Genomic DNA, 26,833 nt, shown 5'->3' on the forward strand with positions numbered 1-26,833 from the left:
AAATGTAAAATGTTATCCCTCACATAAGTAACTGTTTAAGTACTGCACTGTATAGTTCCCGTTAAATACAAACGTAATCTACCATAATGCATTTGAAAATGTAATACTTACTGGGAGATGTAGTTCTGTAGTGTTTTCTGTCAAATTATTTGATAAGGCTCCGGGTTAAAGTCATTTTATGTAGCTAGTCTATTTCTTTTATTTTTTATTTTGATAGTATCATTAATAGTGCTTGTCTGGCATTGATCATTTTAATATTTCCACTAAATGTTTGAGACTCTTGAAAACGACGAAGACCACAATGCCTTGCTTTTAATCAGTACTCCGCCGCTCACAATCCGTCGCCTTGTTATGTGTTGGGAAAAGGACTTCGTGAAATAGCAGCGATGTCAGTCCAGGTTTTGGCAGCGAAAATGGCCGAGGTCGAATTAAAAGACGAATTAACACCCGAATCGCCTCTGACACCAAAGGCAGATGACAAAGGGATGGTTGAAAACGAACCAAAAGCTACTTCGGCTACTACCCCAACGATGGAGCCGATGGTAAAAACCGGGGACACGAGTCCTGGTTTTCTCACCCCGAACACTAAGATGCCGCAGGCGTCCGCGATGAAACGGACAGATCCCCAACAAAACGGTGGAGAAGCTTTCGTAAATCGCGACGGTACGGTGGCAGAGGCCCCAAGATTGAAAAAGGTGAGGGCGAACGTAAATGGGATGTTGGTATTTTATTATTGTATTCTGCTCCAGGCAGATGCGAGGTTTGTGTTTTGTTTGCAATGCTAACTAGCTAGCCAGCAAGCTAGAAACCTGGCATTGTGTGACGATGGCTGTAGCTTTAAGCGAGCAATAAAAAGCACTTTTTATTATGGCTTTGTATCTATCAAGCATTTGAACCGTGGAACAAACGTCTAGTTAGAATAGATATAATATGCATGCCAATGCAAGTAACTGTTACCTGACTAGTCTTGTTCGCTAGTCAGACGAGTCGTTTTTTTAAATAAAATCTTATCAGCAAGTAACGGCAACGTTAGTTATATCATATTTTAAAGGATATTGTGTTCATGGGCGCAGCCACAGACCCTAGCAAATTGCTGTCTAAACTTACCCACTAACTATAATTTAACGTTAACGATGCGCTGTCGTGGCGCTGTGAGATGCCGATGTTGGGGCAACTACGTGTAGCTAAACTAGCAATGAAGCTGTGAACAAAGTAGCTGGTCCAGATTGAACTTTAATGGCATCTGCATTGTACCTGGTGATGGTTTTGTTAACGCGTTTCAAGTCTCACTCACGCCCATGTCACAATTTTGTCCTGACGACGTAATAATGTGATGTCCACACATGTTCATCAAAATGTTGGTTTTTGTAACCCTATTGTAGCTCATGGACATTTGACACACATTTACTGGTTTCTGTACAGCACTGAGATATCAGCTGATGTACGAAGGGCTATATAAATAAATTTGATTTGATTTACGACCATGACAATACAACTAAAATAGCATTAGTCAAATCGTGGTCATGGTAGTCAAATGCATTCAACAAGACTGTTGGAAGAAGTGATTTTAAATGCTGTTGTGAGATCTGAATTTGCATGGGGTGCTCAGCTGTAGAGCACAGCAGTGGTGTGTGATCAGGAAGGAAGCAGCGATCTGGTGGGTAGCTAGGCTACATCACTTTATCAATGACTTATTTTGCCACCGCTCCAGTTTAACTTCACCACAACAGTAGCAGACTCATCTGACGGGTCTGTCACACCTTTGTCACCTATTTCTTGTCTCGTTCAGCCTGGCAATAGATCACATAGACTACTTAAGGGAGTTTCCATCATTCAGGCTTACTCTGCTAGGCTCTCCTGTGGCTATACATCACCAGAAGATTTAGGCCTGTGTGTGTTCTGTATCAACACCTCTCCCTCAGGACGGGGTTGGCAAAGCTCTCAGCTCACTCGTCAATTAATCTTATCTCGTCAGCCTCATGGAAAGTTCTGATCTGAAGAGAATAATGGGGATCAAGGTTCAAGGAAAAGTAGAACTTCTCTGATAAGTAGTTCCTTGAAACGACTGGTGTCGACTGGGCCTAAGAAGTCTCACCATAAATGGTTCTTTAGGATTTATGGCCTGTGCTCACTGTCATAAAGCTATTAATCAAAGGTGTTCAAATCAATCTTGTGTAAGGCAGTTCATGTGCAGGTGGCAATTAAATGATGTGCTCTCTTCAGGATATAAAGTAGGGTCATAACTGGGTATACAACATTACAGCAAATGCATACTTTTGTGTCCAAATTTGTGCAGACCCTCCCTAAAGCATAGATTGGTTTATAGCAATGATGTACAGTCGTATGAAAAAGTTTGGGCACCCCTGACAATTTCCATGATTTCCATTTATAAATAATTGGGTGTTTGGATCAGCAATTTCATTTTGATCTATCAAATAACTGATGGATACTAATATTTCAGTAGTGAAATGAGGTTTATTGGATTAACAGAAAATGTGCAATATGCATCAAAAAAAATTAGATGGGTGCATAAATTTGGGCACCCCAATAGAAAAATCACATCAATATTTAGTAGAGCCTACTTTTGCTAAAATAACAGCCTCTAGACGCTTCCCATAGCCTCTAATGAGTGTCTGGATTCTGACTGAAGGTATTTTGGACTATTCCTCCTTACAAAACATCTCCAGTTAGGTTTGATGGTTGCCGAGCATCGACAGCCCACTTCAAATCATCCCACAGATTCTCAATGATATTCAGGTCTGGGGACTGGGATGGCCATTCCAGATCATTGTACTTGTTCCTCTGCATAAATGCCCGGGTAGATTTTGAGCAGTGTTTTGGGTGTTTTGTTGAAATATCCAGCCCCGGTGTAACTTTGACTGATTCTTCAACATTATTCCCAATAATCTGCTGTTATTGAGTGGAATATTGAGTGGAATCCATGCGACCCTCAACTTTAACCAAATTTTACTGTGGGTAGCAAGTGTTTTTCTTGGAACGCTGTGTTCTTTTGCCGCCATGCATAACATCCCTTGTTATGACCAAGTAACTCAATCTTTGTTTCATCAGTCCACAGCACCTTATTCCAAAATGAAGCTGGCTTGTCCAAATGTGCGTTTGCATACCTCAAGCGACTCTGTTTGTGACGTGTGTGCAGAAAAGGCTTCTTCCACATCACTCTCCCATACAGCTTCTCCTTGTGCAAAGTGCGCTGAATTTTTGAACGATGCACAGTGACACCATCTGCAGCGAGATGATGTTGTAGGTCTTTGGAGGTGGTCTGTGGGCTGTTTTTGACAGTTCTCACCATCCCTCGCCTTTGCCCCCCCCGACATTTTACTTGGCCTGCTACTTCTGGCCTTAACAAGAACTGTGCCTGTGGTCTTCCATTTCCTCACTATGCTCCTCACAGTGGGCACTGACAGCTTAAATCTCTGCGATAGCTTTTTGTAGCCTTCCTCTGTTCAACATTCTGGTTCAATCTTTGTTTTCAGGTCATTTGAGAGTTGTTTTGAGGCCCCCATGTTGCCACTCCACAGAGGAGAGTCAAAGAGAACAACTTGCAATTGGCCACCTTAAATACCTTTTCTCATGATTGGATGCACTTGTCTATGAAGTTCAAGTCTTAATGAGCTCACCAAACCAATTGTGTGTTCCAATTAATCAGTGCTAAGTAGTTACAGGTATTCAAAGCAACAGAATGACAAGGGTGCCCACATTTTTGCATAGCCTATTTTTCACATCTGATTTAATTTCATATTCAACTTAATATTGCTACACTAAAAATCTTTGTCTGGACAATACCCCAGTACTCAGTTTTATTAGAAAATGAATGGCATGCCACTGTGATCATTTTCTGTGACGACAGAGTAAATTATTATTCAGCCTCGAGGGGTGCCCAAACCTTTTCATACGACTGTAATTCCTTGTCCCCAAATAGGCAACAGATCTGACAAAACACCCTCCCACTATTCTGCCACCAACCCAGTGACTATGAACACAGGACTGGAAAATAGCATTCACACAGCGAGAGAGGGAGGGAAAGTGGACTGGCCTATGACAGATGGTCCATCAGCCTTCTGTGTCCGACACGAACAGCAGGACCAGGAACCCTACGAGCAGCAGGGAGAGGAGGCTGCGGCATGGCATCTGGCTCGTTGTGGTGACCTGTCCTTAAAGGGACCACCGGCAATACCCTTTATGTGAATATTTAGTGCCATCCGCCATGGCACAGATTCCGTATTATGTTTTATACATGAAGTGAGCTACTTAGACTGCATCTTGAACATCAAAATCATTTTCGGAAGGGGAAAACATATTTGTACCGGCCAATAAACTTGTTTTGTGTCCTCTCGCTTCACAATCATCTAAGTAGCCATGCATTGGAGCAGGAACGCGCATGCAAAGTTTTAGGCCTATTTATAGGCTGAATGCATGTGTGTGCTGTTATATATGGTTATATAGGCTGCGTCTGTGAGGGCAGTGAGATGGAGAGCAGCAGTAGAGCTGATGGTATGTGGCATGAACGGCTGGTTCTAATCCATGCCTTACCATGTCACCACATGGGGGATTAAGCAGCTTGCCTCCCACTCTAGGTGGGCAGATGTTAGCCTTCGGACCGGCTGAGTGATTCGCGTAACCCCCCCCAAATGGACTCTGCCAACCTATCATGATGTTCCTGGAAGGAGCAGGGAAATATACGCTGTCCCTGCCAGGAAGAACGGATTAGCAGCGGTAGGTTTCAGCTTTCGGCGCCATGTGTGGCTAAGACTGCTGCTAATGAACGTTCCCGTCCTCGCCGCCACACACACACACACGCAGTGCCCAGTTACAGATGCTGACGACTGCCACGGGTAGGTGCTGACGACTGCCACGGGTAGGTGCTGACGACTGCCACGGGTAGGTGCTGACGACTGCCACGGGTAGGTGCTGACGACTGCCACGGATTACATGGACAATCTCCCTGGTCACCCGCTGCCCTGCTCTCTGACCCAAGGAAAAGGTCCCCCAGCATCATAAGGTATTTTCATTCAAGTGGAGGTCCAAAGAGGAGTCACGAGCTTACTGTGGGCTGGACAAGACCTGTAGGTTAAATGGCTTGCAGACAGATCTGTATCGAAAATGGTTCTTTTCGAGTTCGTAAAGAAAACTCAATGCAAAGCGTCCGGGTTTATGGGCAGTTGGTACCTTGAATTGTGTTGGAACACCGTTAACAAGGCAGGTCTAATGTCTTGGAGACATGTTCTGATCATTTTTTGGGGGGGCTCAGGAACCTGATTACCTAATGTTCGGTATTGATTTAGGTCAAGCCCTTTGACCCTCTGAACCTGGAACATCCAAAGGGGCATGACCCTTACTCCGGGAGAGTTGGAGTGGAGAAGATTCTCTTTAGCGCTGTGGATTACGACCTGTAGCCTACTGCTTCTTGCTGTTCCAAAGTGTAGGAGAAGGAAACATAATACTGTCTCTACCTAATAAATAAATACATGGGGAAGTGTGTTTTCCCTGCTCTTTTTGCCCATCTATCCTCTGCTGTCAGGAAGATGAGTTTTGGACATGGCTGCCGTGACATGGCCCTGACAGTGCTGGTCATTGGCAGCCACCCCAGGGATCCTTCCTCATCTGAGACGGGCTCTATGACACCAGCGTCGCTTCGATCAGATTAACAGCCTGAGTGCTTTGTCCCTCCGAGAGGAGCCCAGCCTGCTCCAATGATGTCGCTAGGGATTCAGGAGGAGTAGCCAGAAGGAGGATTATCACAATGACCTTGAAAGGGCAGCAACCGACAGGGTAAACACTCCCGTGTCATAAAAATGCAGATATCTTGGCAGATGCTTTATTATGCTTACATAAAAGGCTAGCAGGCTCCAGTACTTCAATTGCTTTTTTGACATTGCCCAGTTAATTGACCACTATTCCCAAATGTAGCCTACAATAAAGGAGGACTCTGGGTCTATATACCATTTGTACTGTAGCCTATTTTAGCTGTAATATGGGAAGGCCTGGCTCTTGTTTTTCTCCTTGCTCAAGGACTAGGAGATCCATTGATCCCTGTGTTCAATCAGCCACTGTGTTCTACTTTGGGTCCATGAAGACTTCATTTCCTAGCGTGACGCTGCTGAGATTATCACCTGAGAGCTGGGGCCTGTGATGGGGAGAATGTAGCAGCACAGAGTTTCTAAACCCAGAGGCGCAACATCACGAGACTTCTGGGAACGCTCGCGAAGCAAGAAGTCAATGAGAGAAGTGTAAAGTTCTTCCTTTTTAGTCGTTCATTTTCTCAATCTAAAGGCACAACCTAGACTCAAGCCAAGGAGTTGAGCATGTTATTACTCCAACCTCGTTAAAGTGACACTGACATTTACATTTTTGTCAAAACAACTTCAAATTTGATTTGTCACATGCTTTGTAAACAACCGGTTTAGAATAACAGTGGAATGCTTACTTACAGGCTCTTCCCAACAATGCAGAAAGAAAAATAATAAAACAAGGAATAAATTATCGATAACTTTGCTGTATACAGAGGGTACCAGTGCTGAGTCCCTGTGCAGGGGTACAAGGTATTGGAGGTAAACATGTACAGTTGATGTCGGAAGGTTACATACTCTTAGGTTGGAGTCATTAAAATTTGTATTTCAACCACTCCCCACATATCTTGTTAACAAACAATAGTTTTTGCAAGTCTGTTAGGACATCTACTTTCTGCACGACATAAGTAATTTTTCCAACAATTGTTTACAAAGAGATTATTTAACTTATAATTCACAATTCCAGTGGTTCAGAAGTTTACATGCACTAAGTTGACTGTGCCTTTAAACAGCTTGGAAAATTCCAGAAAATAGTGTCATGGCTTTAGAAGCTTCTGATAGGCTAATTGTCATCATTTGAGTAAATTGGATGTGTACCTGTGGATGTATTTCAAGGCCTACCTTCAAACTCTGTGCCTATTTGCTTGACATCATGGGAAAATCAAAAGAAATCAGCCAAGACCTCAGAAAATAAATTGTAGACGTCCACTTGTCTGGTTCGTCCTTGGGAGCAATTTCCAAACGCCTGAAGGTACCACGTTCATCTGTACAAACAATAGTATGCAAGTATAAACACCATGGGACCACGCAGCCGTCATACCGCTCAGGAAGGAGATGCGCTCTGTCTCCTTCCTGAGCTGATGAATGTACTTTGGTGCGAAAAGTGCAAATCAATCCCAGAACAACAGCAAAGGACCTTTGTGAAGATGCTGGAGTAAACAGGTACAAAAGTATCTATATCCACAGTAAAACAAGTCCTATATCGACATAACCTGAAAGGCCGCCCAGCAAGGAAGAAGCCACTGCTCCAAAAAAGCCAGACTACGGTTTGTAACTGCACATGGGGACAAAGATCGTACTTTTTGCAGAAATGTCCTCTTGTCTGATGAAACAAAAATATAACTGTTTGGCCATGATGACCATCGTTATGTTTGGAGGAAAAAGGGGGAGGCTTGCAAGCTGAAGAACACCACCCCAACCATGAAGTACGGGGGTGGTAGAATCATGTCGTGGGGGTGCTTTGCTGCAGAAGAGACTGGTGCACTTCACAAACTAGATGGCATTGTGAGGAAGGAAAAGTATGTGGATATATTGAAGCAACATCTCAAGACATCAGTCAGGAAGTTAACTTCTTATGGTATAGGGGACGCTTGCGTCCCACTTGGCCAAAAGCCAGGGAAAATGCAGTGCGGCAAATTCAAATAAATTGATATAAAACTCTAACTCATTAAATCACACATGTAAGATACTAAATTAAAGCTACACTCGTTGTGAATCCAGCCAACATGTCAGATTTTAAAAAGGCTTTTCGGCGAAAGCATAAGAAGCTATTATCTGATGATAGCACAACAGTTAACAAAGAGAGTAGCATATTTCAACCCTGCAGGCGCTAACCAAAACACTGAAATAAAATATAAAACATGCCTTACCTTTGACAAGCTTCTTTTGTTGGCACTCCAATATGTCCCATAAACATCACAATTGGTCCTTTTGTTCGATTAATTCCGTCCATATATATCCAAAATGTCCATTTATTTGGTGCGTTTGATCCAGAAAAAAAACAGCTTCCAAATTGCGCAACGTCACTACAAAATATTTCAAAAGTTGCCTGTAAACTTTGCCAAAACATTTCAAACTACTTTTGTAATACAACTTTAGTTTTTTTTTAAACGTTAATAATCGATAACATTGAAGACGGGTCTATCTGTGTTCAATACAGGAAGACAACAAACCAAGCTACTTTTCAAGTCTCGCGCAACTCTAAACAGTGTTACGCAGTTCCTACTTCTTCATTCCTACTTCAATGGCCGTACTACTTCATTGCACAAATGAATAATCTCAAGCAAATTCCAAAGACTGGTGACATCCAGTGGAAGCGGTAGGAACTGAAAACAAATTCCTAAGAAATATCGTTTCCTAATGAGAACTCCGTGAACAGACAGAGACCTCAAAAAAACCCTAATCTTAATGGTTAGTCCTCAGGGTTTTGCCTGCTACCTAAGTTCTGTTATACTCACAGACATGATTCAAACAGTTTTAGAAACTTCAGTGTTTTCTATCCAAATCTACTAATAACATGCATATCTTATTCTTGGCATGAGTAGCAGGACGTTGAAATTGGGCATGCTATTTATCCAAAAGTGAAAATTCTGCCCCCTATACCTTTTCGAAGTTAAAGCTTGGTCGCAATTGGGTCTTTTCAAATGGACAATGACCCCAAGCATACTTCCAAAGTTGTGGCAAAATGGCTTAAGGACAACAAAGTCAAGGTATTGGAGTGGCCATCACAAAGCCCTGACCTCAATCCCTTAGAAAATTTGCCGGGAGAACTGAAAAAGCGTGTGCGAGCAAGGAGGCCTACAAACCTGACTCAGTTAACCCAGTTACACCCATATTCTTATTCATTAATTTACACGTGTGTGTGTGTGTGTGTGTGTGTGTATAAGGTAGTTGTTATGAAATTGTTAGATACTACTGCACGGTCGGAACTAGAAACACATGCATTTTGCTACACTCACATCAACATCTGCTAATTATGTGTATGTGACCAATAAAATTTGATTTAAGTTTTAGTGCAAAAAGGGTTTCAGTAGATTTTGGTTGACTGTTTAACAAACTATTTAGCAGTCTTATGGCTTTGGTATAGAAGCTGTTCATGGTCCTGTTGGTTACAGACTTCGGTACCACTCGCCGTGCGGTAGCAGAGGGAACAGTCTATGACTTGGGTGGCTGGAGCATTTTACTATTGTTTGGGTCCTTCCTCTGACACCGCCTAGAAAAGAGGTCTTGGATGGCAGGAAGCTCGGTCCAGGAAGCTCGTACGCGCTACCTTCTTTAGCGCCTTGCAGTTGGATGCCAAGCGGTGATGCACCCAATCAAGATGCTCTCAGTGGTGCAGTGGTATCTGAGGGCTCATGCCAAATATTTTCAGCCTTCCGAGGGGGAAGAGGCGTTGTCATGGCCTCTTCACGACTGTTTTGATGTGTGTGGACCATGATGATTCTTTAGTGATGTAGACACTGAGAAACTTGGACGCTTTCGACCTGCTCCACCACAACCCTGTCAATGTGGTTGGGGGTGTGCTCTGCCCTCCATTTCCTGTAGTCCACGATCAGCTCCTTTGTCTTGTTGAGGGAGAGGCTGTTTATTCCGGAGTGCCTTTTGATTTGAGGGCCTTGATTTGAAGACTACTGTTCGATTTCTGTGCATTACTTTAGCTAGCCAACATTGCCATGACTACACCTACAAGCGTGATTGGGGATTTCTATTGGAGAAGCTGTTTCTGCCCGTCATACTGGACTGTCTTCGGTAGCACGATAGTTTGAAGCTGACTCACATGGCATTCCTCATGAGACTGCTTTTGTCTTTTTTTCACCTTTCTGTTAAGATGTTACTTCACAACGAAGGGGCCTTTCCTACTCAGGGGCCTTTCCTACTCGGGCCTCCATTTGACAGTAAAGTCATAAACTAGGATGGATTGGAGGCATAAGTAAGTCTATATCTTTGTCTTGCACACTAAATCAGGCCTTGTCCTGGCCATTCTAGTGGAAAATAGTTTATAGATAAGTCACTTGTGCTTGGTCCTACATTATTCATTAACTGTTGGCTAAAGATTGTGAATAAGTTTGAACACCCAGCAAAGGTCTTTGGCCAGGGCCACCCCCAGAAACCAGAGATCGAGGCCTGTGTCAACAAGAGAGGACCCAGTTGAGAAAGACACGCACCAGTGGGGCTTCAAGGAGAGCCGTGCATGTGATGCGGTGTTCATTAACACGGAGGATGGTTGGAGGAGGAAGCTGAAATGTGGGGGATGGGGACTAGATCTGTTGGTGTAGTGCTCACGTCAGCCCACTGAGCTGGGAAGATCCCTCTGGGCCTGGGTGTTACTGACTCACTCCAGGCCGGTCTACAGGAGCTCCTGGAACATTTTATTTTATTATTGAATATCCGATACACACCACAATTATACCTGCAGCGAAGCCGCTCAACAACTACACCACAACAGACTCCCATTCAGAGCGACACACAGAAGCATCCGGGGTCAATACCCTGCTCAAGGGCACGTTGACAGAACTCCCACCAGGCCAACAAAGTGAACCTGAACCCTCCAAGATCCCCCCACCCCCAGTTCCCCAATAGCTGTCCCTCAACCATTTCAACCCTCCAAGAAGAAACCCAAGAAGAAAAAATTAATAAATATTCAATTAACCCCCCCCCCCCCCCCATGCACCAGCAACCAAGAAAATTAACTAAAGTGTAAAAATAAACAGACAGAAGACAACAGCAAACAAAGGTCATCAAGGACAACTAAAATCATAACAGCAATGCCAACTGTATATGTTTTAGTGCATGTCTGGCACGATTACGTGTCTGAGGTATGCGTGCATTTGAATGTGTACAAACACCTGCACGGCATCAGCCTCATGCAAACCCGGCATTAGCTGTATAAACGCTGCCCCTCTGTCATTCAAACGGACTTTTTACCATGTTTTATTTGGATGTATCTTTGACCACCACTTCTATTTCCCGCACAGCATCTCCGCTCTACACGTGTCTTCAATTCCACATCCCAACCCTCCGCTTCCCTCAGCCCATCCCACCGATCTCTGCCGCCCACCCTCTTTGGATTGCTACGCAACATACACTACCGTTCAAAAGTTTGGGGCACTTAGAAATGTCCTTGTTTTTGAAAGAAAAGCTAAAAAAAATTGTCCCTTTTTTTAAAATAACATCAAATTGATCAGAAATACAGTGTAGACATTGTTAGTGTTGTAAATTACTATTGTAGCTGGAAACGGCAGATTCTGTATGGAATATCTACATAGGCGTACAGAGGCCCATTATCAGCAACCATCACTCCTGTGTTCCAATGGCACGTTGTGTTAGCTTATCCAAGTTCATTTTAAAAGGCTAATTGTTAGCACAGCTTTCAACTATGCTGTGATGTTTAACGTACAATTTTGAATCTATAGAACCCACAGATAAATAGTTTTACTAAGAGTATTAGTATTTGATTGACCCGGTCTCTCAAGCTGGTATACTTTCCTATTTATGCTATTTTTATTCCTCCGCCAGTTTTGATTCTTTATATTGGGCAGACAGACCAGTTCCCTACCTCTTCTCGCTACCACCCGCCTCCTCCATTTTGGGGTTAATGCTGCAATCAATTGGTTGTGCTCTTGGATTGAGCCGAGCTTCCTGTTCAATTCTGATAACTCCATGAAATACATAAATTATATTGTAAATTGGAATGGTAGTGTTAAGAACAAAATACCCCTTTTCAAACATCTTTCCCATAAATACAGGTATTTTATCCACCAGCACATTTGAGTTCAGCCATAATCATTGTTAGAACAAATATGACATATTTTCAGGGGGATGAAATTGAGACATGGCAATCTGCAAAAAGGCCATTTTTAAACAATGGAGTTTTTTTTGGTAATCTACTGAAGAACCATTTAGGGTTCAAGTAAAACTTTTTGAGTAAGTGAACCTTTTAGATGTTTAGTGTTTTTATATTTAATAATCTCAACCCACCCAATTCATATTCCTTATGTACAGTTGAAGTCGGCTATTTTCCATCCACCTTCGCTAAATACATTTAATCTCGGTTTTTCACTATTCCTGACATTATATCCTAGTAAAAATTCCCTGTTTTAGGTCTGTTAGGATTACCACTTTATTTTAAGAATGTAAAATGTCAGAATAATAGTAGTGATTTATTTCAGCATTTCTTTCTTTCCAAGCTTTAACTTCCTGACTGATGTCTTGAGATGTTGCTTCAATATATCCACCAAATTTTCCCCCCTCATGATGCCATCTATTTTGTGAAGTGCACCAGTCCCTCCTGCTGCAAAGCACCCCCACAACATGATGCTACCACCCCCGTTCTTCACGGTTGGGATGGTGTTCTTCAGCTTGCAAGCATCTCCCTTTTTCCTCCAACATAACAATGGTCATTATGGCCAAACATTTCTATTTTTGTTTCATTAGACCAGAGAACATTTCTCCAAAAAGTACAATCGTTGTCCCCATGTGCAGTTGCAAACCTTTGTCTGTTTTTGTTTATGGTGGTTTTGGAGCAGTGTCTTCTTCCTTGTTGAGTGGCCTTTCAAGTTTTATGTCGATATAGGACGTGTTTTACTGTGGATATAGATACGTTTGTACCTGTTTCCTCCAGCATGATGTCAAGCAAAAAGGCACTGAGTTTGAAGGTAGGCCTTGAAATACATCCACATGTACACCTCTAATTGAGTCAAATGATGTCAATTAGCCTAACAGAAACTTTTAAAGCCATGACATAATTTTCTGGAACTTTCCAAGCTGTTTAACTGCACAGTCATTTTAATGTATGTACATTTCTGATCCACTGGAATTTTGGATACAGTGAAATAATCTGTCTGTTAACAATTGTTGGAACAATTACTTGTCATGCACAAAGTAGATGTCCTTACCGACTTGCCAAAACTAGTTTGTTAACAAGAAATTTGTGGAGTGGTTGAAAAACTAGTTTTAATGACTCCAACCTAAGTGTATGTAAACTTCCGACTTCAGCTGTAGATAGGCACGCCTTATGCTGTCTGGTTTAGCATCCCAGATAAAGCAAAATATATTTTGCTCATATGATTTGAAAACAAATCATCAGGTGTAGGCAGCTCCATAAGTAAGTGAGTAAACTGAGAAATGACTAAGGATTTAATCAGGGTAATTTTCCCATAAATAGACAGGTATTTACCTCCATGGTTGCAGGATCTTGTCTATTTTCACAAGTTTTCTATTGAAATTCATTGTGGAGAGCTTATTTTCTATATTTTGTGATATGAATACCAAGCATGTCTACTCCACCATCAGCACATTTTATAGGTAAACTGCAGGGTAATTTAAAAGTAGTATTTTTTTTTATTTTAAAGCTCCACTGCCTAATATTGTACACGTATCATAATTAGGTTTTTAGTCCAGAAAAGTTATCTAGATCTTCAATGAGACATTGCAGGGATCTAGCTTGCGGACTTAATGTAAAACTTGAGTCATCGGGATACATGGACGCCTTTTTGTTTTGAAGCCTTTGGTTTTCATATCCTCTAATGTTATTGGATCTGATTTTTAATAGCTAGCTCCTGGAACTAGTTTGTTTTATGTACATCAGTCAAACCACTAGGAAAGACATCATCACTCGAGGGCTTTTCTATTTCAGCCGTTTGTGACCAACACACTTTATCTTTTGTCCGCCACACGCAGTAGGACAACTCGCATTTGATCACCAGTGCAGATATATTTTCCCAAAATAGATATCGTAACGATATGAATGTCTAGCGTTCGTGTTTCTCAGCCTGCCTTGGACACTCAGTAGGGATGTGAGTGTGTTTTTGGCATGGTGCCCAATCAGTGCACTCGAGTCTCCAACTGATTATCGCAGTGGTTGTTAATGGCCTTAGAAAGATGGTTTTCTCACGCACTCGTTCACTCACGCTGTGTTCACCTGACGTCACCCCACTCTCTCGATGCCTCAGTTTTCTGCTGTAGGCAAACAATAGTGTGAACCAAACCAAACCAAGACGTTTCTGCTGACTTACCTCACTTCCCGTGGGTTGATGGTCATTGTGTGCTGGAAAGGTGTTAATTCACTCTCCCTTACAATGTAATTATGGCACAATACTGGAGTGCTACTGCACCTTCCGTTGCCTTCATCTGTGGTGTTGTGATTTATTACCAGGGAAATTGGCTGTTCGCACCACGGCTAGATAATAATCTCTCTGCTAGACTCCAGACCCTGAATGGACTCGGCTCACGTGTTTCGTCATTTTTCTCTCACACAAATAAGCTTTGGAAGTGAAAAATGTAGGCTAGCTACTCCAAATTAGTCCGAGACACACACACACACAAGGACAGAGGATATTTAGAGCGCATTACAGCTCGATCTGGCCTGGGATATCTCTGTGCTGCAGCCAGGCACACATTCTCACAAACGTGTCAGGTGCATGTGTGGCCTTGTGTCAGCGTCTGGGGTTCCACCTTCAGACCCTCTCCCTTCCTGTCGTCACTTTGTACTGTAGCCCCGGAGGGTGTGTTCCGTCAGGTGAAACGCTCAGAGCGTCCCAGGTAGAAATGTAACCAATGGAGCTTCTGAAGACAGTTATACGTTAGCTAACCGTTAGCTGAAGAAGGTAAACATTTTGAATGGTGACGTTGAAGAGTAGGACGATGAAGAACCAGTGAAGGGGGGCTAGGTGGCGTCAGAGTGCTGAGTGTTCATCGGAAAGACCCCAGACAGTACATCTCTCTGACAAAGGCCTCCCCACAGGGAAGGAATTCCGTTCAGACTCTGACACCAGGCCCCTGTACAAAGAGCCAGCATTGTATTCAAAAAGTGTGGCATCACAAAAGGCCCCCCTCACAAAGGAAAAAGCACTGTTCTGTCTGCCCGGTTTCCTCCCCGCCAGAGCTAAAAAGGCACGACAGCGGTAGGCTAATCCAGCACTGGGAAAGACCATTCCCGTGGCGAAGGGGTCAAGGACTCCTATGAGCTGGATTAGCCTGACTCTACAATCAGCTCTGTTGCATTGCGTTCAACCTGCAGCCTCTGTTGCACTGGCTTTGACTATTGGCATCTGTTGGGTTGTAATACATGAATCCTGACACCTCACAGCTGTTGTGGCAGGTAGCCTAGCGGTTAAGAGCATTGGGCCAGTAGCCAAATGGTCGCTGGTTTGAATCCTGAGCCAGCAAGGTGGAAAAATCTGCCAAATCTGCAAGGCAGTTAACCCCCAACAAAAAATGCTCCCTGGGACATGGCCGTCGATTTTTAAGGCAGCCCCCCGGCACCTCTTTGATTCAGAGGGGTTGGGTTAAATGTGGAAGACACAATTCGGGTTGAATGCATTCAGTTGTGCAACAGACTAGATGTCCCCCTTCATAAACAACCGGTGTAGACTAAAGTCCATGTGCAGGTAGATATGTAAGTAGATATGTAAATGTAGCCTAGGTAGGGGTAAAGTGACTAGGCAACAGGATAGATAATACACATGCTAGCAGAGAGAACAGTCAGTGGCTGGATTCTTAGGCAGTTTTTAGGGCCTTCCTCTGACACAGCCTGGTTCCTCTGACACCGCCTGCTTCCACTGACCACCGCCTGTTTTTTTTCGGCCCAGATTACACAACCACTGACTTTTGCGAGGGAAGCCACATTACGGTCAGGCTGACAAATGCATGAGCAGACATTTTTGTAATTTTTTTCTGGGCTCACAGATGGTTGGACTCCTTCCACGGTCGCAGTTAAACCGCGTCGACTCAGAATAGCATGACCATACAAATGACTTAACCGCCCTCAGTGTGTTTTATGTAATTGTACATTTCCATTGAGACAATGCTATTTTCAGAACACTTCTTACAAACATATAATTCCACAATCCCCAGCTCCCCCTCCCTTGCTTTGTTGTGGGAGGAACTAATCTCTAAAATTCCCCCCATCTGTATATGTTGTTTTCTATCACTCAGGTTTAGGCTAGATACAGGCCTTAGCCACCTGTTACTTTTTCTGCAAATGTCACTGACCCCTAGACGTTGAGTATTGTTTTTTGTTTTTTGGTGTTATTTAAACTTTTTTTTTTTGCTAAAATCCTTAAAAGCTTTATTCACAAAAAAGAATAAATGCAGTATTAAATCGGCTGCATTTATAAACACTCAGCTAATGAAGGGAGAGGCCACATCAATGAGTGTGTGGCTGGGATTTGGGAAACGGGGCAATCTAGTATATTGATCGTGTTTCCCTGACCAGGGAAATTATTGAAGAACACCAGATCCCATTATGAATAGTCATTGAGATTGGTTGGTGGTATCGCTGTCAGTGGGCGTTTGGTTAGACTGATTGGATTCTCAAAACGACCCCGAGGGATTGGGACAGTGACCTTTTTTTCCTAAGTGACACAGGACCCTCCAGCAGTTGAGTTGGAACATTGTTCTCATTATGTTTTTTGTGTTTATCTCATATCAATTGATAGACTTTTAGAGCTTTGGCAATATGCGTGCGGCTATGGGAAAGCCCCCCTTTGCAGCAATCGAGTCTCACTCAAACGTATATCTGCTCCTGAATGTGCAGGTAGGTAGCAGGCAGCCACATGTAATCCCTGCCTTGGCTTTCCCTGCTTGGTCTTACAGAGACTTAGATGCTTATTGTCAGTGTCTCCGAGTCCGTTCTCATGGCGACATGTTGAAATGGGTGAAACGAAGCCAACTGCTGGTGATTAGAGCAGTTGTCTGTGCTTCATGTGCTAAATGATGCGTTTCTGAAAGTGTCTTAATTGTCCTTTATTTATGGGGACACTTGTCTGTGAGTATGAATCAGCTGGGCACCGCTTTTGTTTTTCTTACATCACACCCCCGAGGGCAGCCATGCGGCGCTGCACTCTCCTCTGACTCGCGTCGCCAGCCTCCTCCGCAGCCATTGGAAGAGCGCACGAGACACTTCTCTGCATCATCACTGTGTGTGTGTGTGTGTGCATGGTTCAGTGTGCGTAGACTACCCTCTTCTAATCTGTCATTGACGGGGATGATCCTGTTGGAACTCTCGTTTTCCACCATTCATCCAATGGATTATTGCTCAGAGTTTGGTGAATGGATGAAATGTGGCCAGTGATTCCCGCGCAGCAGCGCAAGCCAAGTTGACGTTGGCATGGAGGTTTCGAGCAGCTCCGAACTCCAGAAATCAGAGTGAACTTAAATGTACTGGTGCTGCAGTGCCAGACTGTCGGCTTATCCATCTCGTATACTCATCTGCCTAGCTGTGGACAAACCCCCTAGGTTCCATGGTGTGGGGGCCAGAGAAGTCTCCCACCATTTAGGTCCCCAAAGATACTGTTAATATAACACTTGTCTCTGTTCCAATCTTGTGACTGTGTGGTCTTTTTCCATTTGGGGTTGTATGGCATGGTCATTGTGTGGGTTTCTTCTATCGGCTCTGCGAGGAGTGGGTGGGGAGAAGGAGAGGGAGGCTCTCTCAGGGTATAGGGCGTGCTGGCTGTTCCTAAATGGTAGCTGAGCTGGGTGAGCCGCTGGCTGTCTGTCCGGATTTCAACGTTAACTCTATTTTTCTCACTGTCCCAGTCAGTGTCTGTCTGTCCTGCTCACAGAAGAAATAGAATGATTAACTGTATGGGTGTCTGATATGCTGATAAGTGCAGAAAACCAGACCCCCCTGACCAGCTGTCCCAAACGCCAAAATTAGCCCCTAGTAGACACTCGGTTGGATCTTCTCTTGAACCTCCAAAACTCAACCCCCCCCCCCACCCCACCCCACCCAATCCAAAGTCTAAATAGTGTTAGGCCTGCAAATGTCAATTGTAGTAAGCAATGTATTTGCCTTTTTTTTATTTGAAGTGAGAACCATATGTTAAAGGTAAGATCAAGTGTAAAAGACAATGAAAAGATGCACTGCTTTCATTTTGTAGCTGCAAGCATATCTTGTTTTTTCTTGTGAGGATTTTCCACTCAAAAACATTTGTTTCCAGAGCTAGGCCTGCTATGCTTTTGATATTTCTGTTGTTAACACATCTGTTCACTCAGCCCCACATTTAGTCTCTCTAAATAGCACAACCATGTACTTTTTTCTTCTTCTTTTTGTAATTTGTATCTTGTCTCAGTATAATCAGGGGACACGTTGTCCTGCATTATCTGGGTCTGTTTTGATCCAGTCGTCCTCTAATGAAGTGCTGCTCCGTGACAGCAGGGCTGGATAAAGTGGGCAGACTGCTGTGTGGCCTTGGCCTCTCGCTCGTCTGTCGTGTTAGGCGAGACGTGGCTGGCGGAAGGGAGTGAATGAGGGAAAGGAGTGTGTGAATGAGTGTATATGAGGCCGTGTTAGTGGGCGAGCTCCAAGAAATAGCCTCTTCGATTGCTCTGAAGGTCCTGTAGCGCAAAGGAGGGCTGCTGCTTTTTAGGTAAGCACCAGGGAATGACGTACGTGGAAACACAAAGCACTTTGGGTAAGCAGTATCCTTGAGCCTCAGCTTATTATTCTGACTAAAATAAAAATTCGATATAGGACGTGTTCCTCCTCTCTGCGATCCGGGAATAGTTGCTGCTTACCCCGCAGACTCGTAGAAATTCTATATTCTCTTTCTATTTCTTATTACTCGTTGGAGATCCATATTGTTAGAACAATGTCACAATCTAAGAACTTCCTCTTGTAAGGGGTAAGCAGTGTTTTCCCCTCCCTGAGAGGAGGGGGAGCAGGCAGTGTGTGGGTGTTCTCTGCCCTGTCACCCTGGCCAGCTGGTCCCAAAGGGGAGCTTTGTTTCTCCCTCAATTACACTCCTAAAAAGGACTCCGGTCTGAGACTAAGTTGTTGACATGGCCCGTGCTCTGCTCTTGTCCTGTTAAGCCTAGACTAGCGTATAGAAAGTAGTCTTTTCAGGATCGCTGAGTAGGCTATTCAATACCAGGTCTCTATGGAGTAGTCTGTGGTGCCCTGTTCCTCCGTTTTCCCCGTTTGCTGACAGACATTAACCTCGCTGTCACAAATGTTGCCAGCCAGTGATTGGTTTGGTGCCTGCCCTGTCTTGCCATTGATATGGCGTGGCGGATGGAAACATGAGATGTTGACACAAAGTGGAGTGTGTCTGTTATAATTGGAGTCATGCTATTTAGAAGTGTCAGACCTCACCGCTGCAGTCGACACGTGAGATGTGCTTTTTTTCTTTCTTCCTTACCACCATTTAATATTTTCTCCATTTTATATCCCTGACCCCGATTTTTCGCCAGTCCATTTGTTTATGTTAAGCATTTAGAACCGGAATTCATCAAATGGACCTTCAATCTCTGTGCTGTCGAATCCTGCCACCACCATGTGACGGTGACCTGATTCAAAAAAAATTTAAATGTTATTCTATCTCGGCTAACAGCAAAGCATCTGACTCCTGGACGGTCTGTTCCAAGAACTTGTTCCCCTGTGAGGAGAGTTGGAGTGAGGTCTGAGAGGGTAGCCAGCTTCCCTGTGAGGTCTGAGAGGGTAGCCAGCTCCCCTGTGAGGAGAGTTGGAGTGAGGTCTGAGAGGGTAGCCAGCTTCCCTGTGAGGTCTGAGAGGGTAGCCAGCTCCCCTGTGAGGAGAGTTGGAGTGAGGTCTGAGAGGGTAGCCAGCTTCCCTGTGAGGTCTGAGAGGGTAGCCAGCTTCCCTGTGAGGTCTGAGAGGGTAGCCAGCTTCCCTGTGAGGTCTGAGAGGGTAGCCAGCTCCCCTGTGAGGAAAGTTGGAGTGAGGTCTGAGAGGATTAATAGCATGTAGTCGCTCCCCTATAGAGACACTTCCATCCTTCCTCTGGCTGACTACTGACAACCTTGCAACAATTTGCATGTCTCTTTTGCACTGACTGACTCAAGTCAATTAACTATTGGGTGGATGACGATTGCAGGTTTCATGAACCATGGGTCTCTTGAAACACAATTCTAATGGAAACTAACCAGGGTAACTTCTAACTCTGCAGATTTGTGAGAATCTGTGGAAAAGTGGAGCATGCACAGAACTGAAGCCTGTATAATTACATCAACTCTGCTCATCATAGAGGGCATCATTTCACCCCAAGTACCGATGGAGATGTACTCTATGACCCTTCAATGAAAGCCCAAAGCTATATTTTCCTCTGAGCTTGTCCCCGTGTCCTTCCCATCTCTATTTACTTTGAATAATGGGCATCGTTCAGAGAAACAATGTGCAAGATCTCACGTCCTCAAGCCGGGGTGAGGCCAGTGTCATGACTGGATCATCAGACTTGTTGGATGCGCACATTGTGCCAGCTGCTGAATCCCACGTACAACTTCGAGGAAGAAAACAGAAGGTTCCCTGAATGAGTTGAGACAGCCGAGTTTGAACAGGTTTGTGCTGTGGTTCTCAGGTTTCAAAGGTTCTCTAACCACAACACCCACCGCCGATAAGACTCTGAAAGAGTCTGCAGCAGTAGGTTGGTGAGATGTTCGTCTTGAAGGAAACTCAGTGACTTGTAGTTAATGGGTATATTCCTGGGGGATGTAGCATCATGGTTAGTTTTGACCAGTATCAGCTAAAATGGGCAGTAAGGGGCAGATTGGCTCAATCGTTTTGAAGACTGTTCTGATGAGAACAATGGGACACTCATGCCAGGCTGTCCTCAGCCCACCCTGCCAAGACTGTCCTCAACTGTGCCAGAGAGGCTTATGGTGTCGACAATCTCTTCTCAGTAGTCCTAATTATCTCACCCTTCGGTACCTTCCGCGGTCTTATTTTACACGCACTAATACTAGGTTAACCCATACTAGGTTAACCCATGTCCTAAAGACTGATTTTTGGGATCTCTTAAAACCAAAGCACAGGTCAATCACATACTTCCTCTTTATAGCCCAGTTAAGACTGGGTCGGTTCTATTTGTTGTTCCCCCACCATCCACATTGTAACAGTCCAGGCTCCAACCCCTGTCAATACTGCTGAGTGCACACACACAGGGCCTGCTCTGTCTCTGTACAGCTCAAGGGTCACAATGGAGTATGCACACTTCACATGCATGGATCACACACACACACACACACACACACACACACACACACACACACACACACACACACACAGGGATATGCTCCCTCCCCTGGAATCAAAGACAATAAGCCTTCTCTCTGTCTCTTACTCCCCTCTACTGTATCTTCCATGAATGTTCCTCTGCTGTAAAGAACTGACCTGTGAGCTCTCTGAGAGGATAAGTACTCTGTAGGAATGGCCTGTCCTGTCTGCTCCTGTTGGCATGGCCCAAGGCCTGCCTGTCCTGGCTGTGCCATGTCGTCATAGAGACTGATCAGTCCATGTCATCTCTCTCAAGGACGTGTCACCGTCCGCGGCGGCCCATTGGAGTGTCCTCTGTTTACCTAACAGTCTGTTAGGGAGTTTCCCTTTAGCTTGTCAACTGACTTCACCTTCGTGTCTCCGAAGCAGAAAAACCCCACCACATCAAAGTTCACTCAGTTGAGTTCGATCCCTCGCTCTGTTCTGGTCATTTTCATTGCCTCAAATGTTTGAAAGATCAAACTTCTTCACCGAGGGTGGTAACTGGGGTTCTTGTCTTCCCGTGTTTGTTAAGATTGGCAACGTGATATGGAGGGGGATATTGGCAGAGGGATGTTGGGAGATATTTTAAATGCCTCACTCCCTCAATAATAGATAAATGACCGCGTCTTAGGATCTGGTCCATTTCAGTGGGCCGAGTCATCATGCAGTCAATCATTACATTGCAGGCGCCTCTTCTCAAAAGTGTTTTGAGAAGCGATGTGAATGAATCTGTTCTATACTCCAACTCCAGGCCCCAACACACTCTGCAGATCAGTGTCTAAGCAGTGAGCAGCCAGCCCATCTCATGTCTGCCAATGTGGGTAGGCTAGTTCCCAGGCTCCTGTTACCTGCTCCTCCATGTTCAAACTCAAGCTTATCATTGTCATCTGCCCAAAATGATCGGTGCGTTATTGATATCAATGCTTCCCGGGTGCATTGTTTTGTGGTACCTCTCTCTGAATGCATAGTTAGTTCTGGTTGTGGATGAGTAAAGGAGACTGGAAGTGAACTTAGCCGGACTGGTGTTTGCCCTCTGAATACAGTCTTTCGTTGTGGAGTGGAGAAGACGCCATCAGGAAAGTCTTGTAGACTGGGAAAGAGGAGAGCAAGAACGGAGGCAGAGCGATTCCACACGCAGGTCTGGGGATTTGGCCAAACGGTACCTTGCATCTCCTTCTGATGTCGAGGAAAAACATTTTCTTTAATGAAAAGGGGATGACGCAATGTGTAGTAAAGACAAGGTTGGCTAACCTAAATTGTAGCTGAAGAATTGTCTATAGATAATACCTAGGTATTGGTGGGAACCAGAAACAGAATGTGTAGTTTCTTTTTTTCTCTTTTTTTGGACAGGGAGTCATGCTTTCACATCAATATACAGTGGGGCAAAAAAGTATTTAGTCAGCCACCAATTGTGCAAGTTTTCCCACTTAAAAAGATGAGAGAGGCCTGTAATTTTCATCATAGGTACACTTCAACTATGAGAGACAAAATGAAGAAAAACAAATCCAGAAAATCACATTGTAGGATTTTTAATGAATTTAATGTATCGTGAGATTTTGAGTGAAAACCTCCTTCCATCAGCAAGGGCATTGAAGATGAAACGTGGCTGGGTCTTTCAGCATGACAATGATCCCAAACACACCGCCCGGGCAACGAAGGAGTGGCTTCGTAAGAAGCATTTCAAGGTCCTGGAGTGGCCTAGCCAGTCTCCAGATCTCAACCCCATAGAAAGTCTTTGGGAGGGAGTTGAAAGTCCGCGTTGCCCAGCAACAGCCCCAAAACATCTGCTCTAGAGGAGATCTGCATGGAGGAATGGGCCAAAATACCAGCAAAAGTGTGTGAAAACCTTGTGAAGACTTACAGAAAACGTTTGACCTCTGTCATTGCTAACAAAGGGTATATAACAAAGTATTGAGAAACTTTTGTTATTGACCAAATACTTATTTTCCACCATAATTCGCAAATAAATTAATAAAAAATCCTACAATGTGATTTTCTGGATTTTTTTCTTCTCATTTTGTCTGTTATAGTTGAAGTGTACCTATGATGAAAATTACAGGCCTCATCTTTTTAAGTGGGAGAACTTGCACAATTGGTGGCTGACTAAATACTTTTTTGCCCCACTGTACCCATCAATATACCCATCAATATACCTATCAATACACAAAAAGCAAAACACAGTCTTAGAAACCAGTAAAAAGGTACTCAGTCAGCGTTGTTGAATTGCCCCAGAGGCACCAATTCAATAGTGTGAAGAGCAAATCAATGAATGTGTCAATACAAGGCATTTCTTAAAATTGTGCAAATATTTTCCCTCAACATGTTCTAGCTTCCCTTTATTGCTTCAAGGGGTTTGTGTCTCTTTTCTGGTCTGATCCAGCTGATGTGCAGTCATGCCTGAGACTCCTCTTCTCCCCATCCAGCTATGAGCCCTCCAGCCAGAGTAGAGCACAGTCTGTAGCTACTGTTGGCAGCACAAAGAGTGCACAGAGTTCAAACGCCTCTCACACATCCTCCAACTGCATATACAGGCTGGTGTCGTAATACGTATTCTTATAGTACATTTATCTTGGACTCACTCTTTCTCTACCTCCCCCCTATTTCTTTTCATTTTTTACTTTCTCACTCACCTCCTCCCCCCCCCCCCCCCCCCCAAATGGTTCATTCCTCTTCCTGTCTGGCCATTCATTCTTCCTCGTCCTCGTTCTGTCACATGCTTCCTCTCCCTTTTCTCATAGTCCTCCAACCCACCCAATAATCAATCAGTCAAATGTATTTATATAGCCCTTCTTACATTGGCGGATATCTCAAAGTGCTGTACAGAAACCCAGCCTAAAACCCCAAACGGCAAGCAATGCAGGTGTAGTAGCACGGTGGCTAGGAAAAACTCCCTAGAAGGACCAGAACTCAGGAATAAACCCTAGAGAGGAACCAGGCTAAGAGGGGTGGCCAGTCCTCTTCTGGCTGTGCCGGGTGGAGATTATAACAGAACATGGCCAAGATGTTCAAATAGTTCAACAAATGACCTGCATGGTTAAATAATATTAACCACAGTTGTTGTCGAGGGTGCAACAGGTCAGCACCTCAGGAGTAAATGTTAGTTGGCTTTTCATAGCCGATCATTGAGAGTATCTCTACCGCTATCTCTATCTCTAGAGAGTTGAAAACAGCAGGTCTGGGCCAGGTAGCACATCCGGTGAACAGGTCAGGGTCCCATAGCCGCAGGCAGAACAGTTGAAACTGGAGCAGCAGCACGGCCAGGTGGACTCCGGACAGCAAGGAGTCATCAGGCCAGGTAGTCCTGAGGCATGGTCCTAGGGCTCAGGTCCTCTGAGAGAAAGAAAGAAAGAGAGAAAGAATTAGAGAGAGCATACTTAAATTCACACAGGACACCAGATAAGACAGGAGAAGTACTCCAGATATAACAAACTGACCCTAGCCCCCCGACACACAAACTACAGCAGCATAAATACTAGAGGCTGAGACAGGAGGGGTCAGGAGACACTGTGGCCCCATTCGATGATACCCCCTGACAGGGCCAAACAGGCAGGATATAACCCCACCCACTTCATCATCCTCCCAGGCCTGTACTGGTCCCATGTGTCTCCGGCACCTCCCTCCCTGTCTTGTTTCCATTCTCTCTGTTGAACCATGGACTCTGCCTGGTGTGGATTCCACAGTATCAGATCTGATCACATCTGTGCCTGTTTGTTTTCCTCGTGACTGTAGCCTATTGCTTTGTACTGTTTGAAGCCTCTCTCCTCGCTGTTCTCCTGGAACTCTTTCAAGAGATTGGCCCCATGGTGGCTGGTTGCTCAGTGGGTATCACTCTGCTCTGTGGCTTCGCCCTGGAACAGCTTACCCTGCAGCCGACCCTAGTGAGGCTGGACCTGGAGCAAACACACATGCCGGCCTCAGGATACTACTATAGTAATATGACTAATATACACTCGGTGGCCAATTTATTAGGTACACCATTCACGAAAGTGGTTCGCTCCTACAGACAGTCACGTGGCCATAGCTTGCTATATAAAACAGGCATCGAGGCATTCGGTTACTTTTCGATTGAACATTAGACTGGGCAAAACAAGTGACCTACTCTACTTTGAGCGAGGTATGATCGTCGGTAGCAGGCGTGCCGGTTCCAGTATCTCAGAAACCGCTGGCCTCCTGGGCTTTTCACGCACGACAGTGTCTAGGGTTTACCGAGAATGGTGCTACAAACACAACCATCCAGTCAGCAGCAGTCCTGATAGCCAAAACAGCTCGTTGATGAGGTCGAAGGAGAATGGTAAGTATCGTGCAAATAATGGCGCAGTACAACAGCGGTGTGCAGAACGGCATCTCGGGAAACGCACAACTCGTCGGTCCTTGTCTTGGATGGGCTATTGCAACGGACGACCACACCGGGTTCCACTCATATCAGCTAAAAACAAGAAGAAGCGGCTCCAGGGGGAACACCATCACCAACACCGGACAATGTGAGGAGTGGAAGAACATTGCCTGTTCTGACGAATCCGTTCCTGTTGCGTCATGGTGATGGCAGAGTCAGGATTTGGCGTAAGCAGCATGAGTCCATGGACCCATCCTGCCTGGTGTCAACGGTTCAGGCTAGTGGTGGTGGTGTTGTAATGGTGTGTGGAGTGTTTATTTTTATTTTTATTTTTTTCTCCTTGCACACGTTAGGTCCCTTGATTCCAGTTGAGCAACGTTTGAAAGCCACAGCATATCTGAACATTGTTGCTGACCAGGTGCATCCGTTCATTGCTACAGGGGGGTCCGAACCAGTACTAGATGGGTGTATCTGATAAACTGGTGCTGAAAATATACATACACACACACAACTAACCACAATTATAAACCGGGTGGTTCCAGCCCTGAACCCTTATTGGCTGAAACCCGTGGTATATCAGACCGTATACCATGGGTATGAAAACAGATCTAATTACGTTGGTAACCAGTATATAATAGCTATAAGGCTTCCTTGGGGGTTTGTCGTATATGGCCAATATACCCCGGCCATGGGCTGTATCCAGGCACTCCGCGTTGCTTCATGCATAAGAACAGCCCGTAGCCATATAGTACACTTCCTCAGGCCTTATTGCATAATGAGAGCTCACCTTTGGTGGTCTTGGCCAGTCAGACATGTTGCACAACTACCAAAAGCCCCCCATGCCAAGCGAATACACTGCCACCTGGTGACACGACCGTGCCACTGCAGATACCTCAGTCTGGGCTGAGGGGGCACCTGTCCTCCCCAGACACTGTAAATGTGGCACAGGATGGTCGTTTGGGCCATGTTTGTGCCTGTGATTCTGCCTGGCTGGCTGGCCAAACCTCGACCTGGTTCCTCTCTAGGCTACAGTCAACTAGCCATGCCCAGCTCCATTGAGAGGTGACAGTGTGTTGGGTTAGCATCTATTATTTACATCTCATTAGCCTCGCAATCACTGAACATGCATAATGTATGTATTATGTGGCTGTGGTACTGTGCAGTGCTGCGAGGTTAATGCCTTTTAATGCCAGGGACAGAGAAGGCTAGTATTCACTACTATGCGGCATTGGTGGTGCGCCACAAGGCTGTGATCTCTGCCCTGTCTCATCCTGGATGCGGGATTGGTCCAGCCCAATCCTACTTCCGTCATTACTGGTGGTATAGAAAAGGATTCATCCGATGTATCTGTTTCATGCACTAATATGGACAGTTAGGCCTGGCTATGAGGCATTGCCTTAGCCGCATTGGAGAGAG

General features: G+C 44.7%; 1 protein-coding gene across 2 annotated transcripts in view; it reads left to right on the forward strand.

Moving 5' to 3' along the window:
- The first annotated feature begins 313 nt into the window (after nt 1-313).
- LOC109879108 (putative adenosylhomocysteinase 3) overlaps nt 314-26,833 on the forward strand; it is a 48,375-nt gene continuing 21,855 nt past the window's right edge. Inside the window, exon 1 of one of the 2 annotated variants that reach the window (XM_031798081.1) lies at nt 314-695. In XM_031798081.1, the coding sequence (XP_031653941.1) occupies nt 387-695 (309 nt within the window). In that variant the 5' untranslated portion in view covers nt 314-386. The remainder of the gene's footprint in view (nt 696-26,833) is intronic. The other variant, XM_031798080.1, reaches the window with a different exon arrangement.

This window comes from Oncorhynchus kisutch, linkage group LG19 (genome assembly GCF_002021735.2).
Source record: "Oncorhynchus kisutch isolate 150728-3 linkage group LG19, Okis_V2, whole genome shotgun sequence".
In the NCBI taxonomy this organism is placed as follows: domain Eukaryota; kingdom Metazoa; phylum Chordata; class Actinopteri; order Salmoniformes; family Salmonidae; genus Oncorhynchus; species Oncorhynchus kisutch.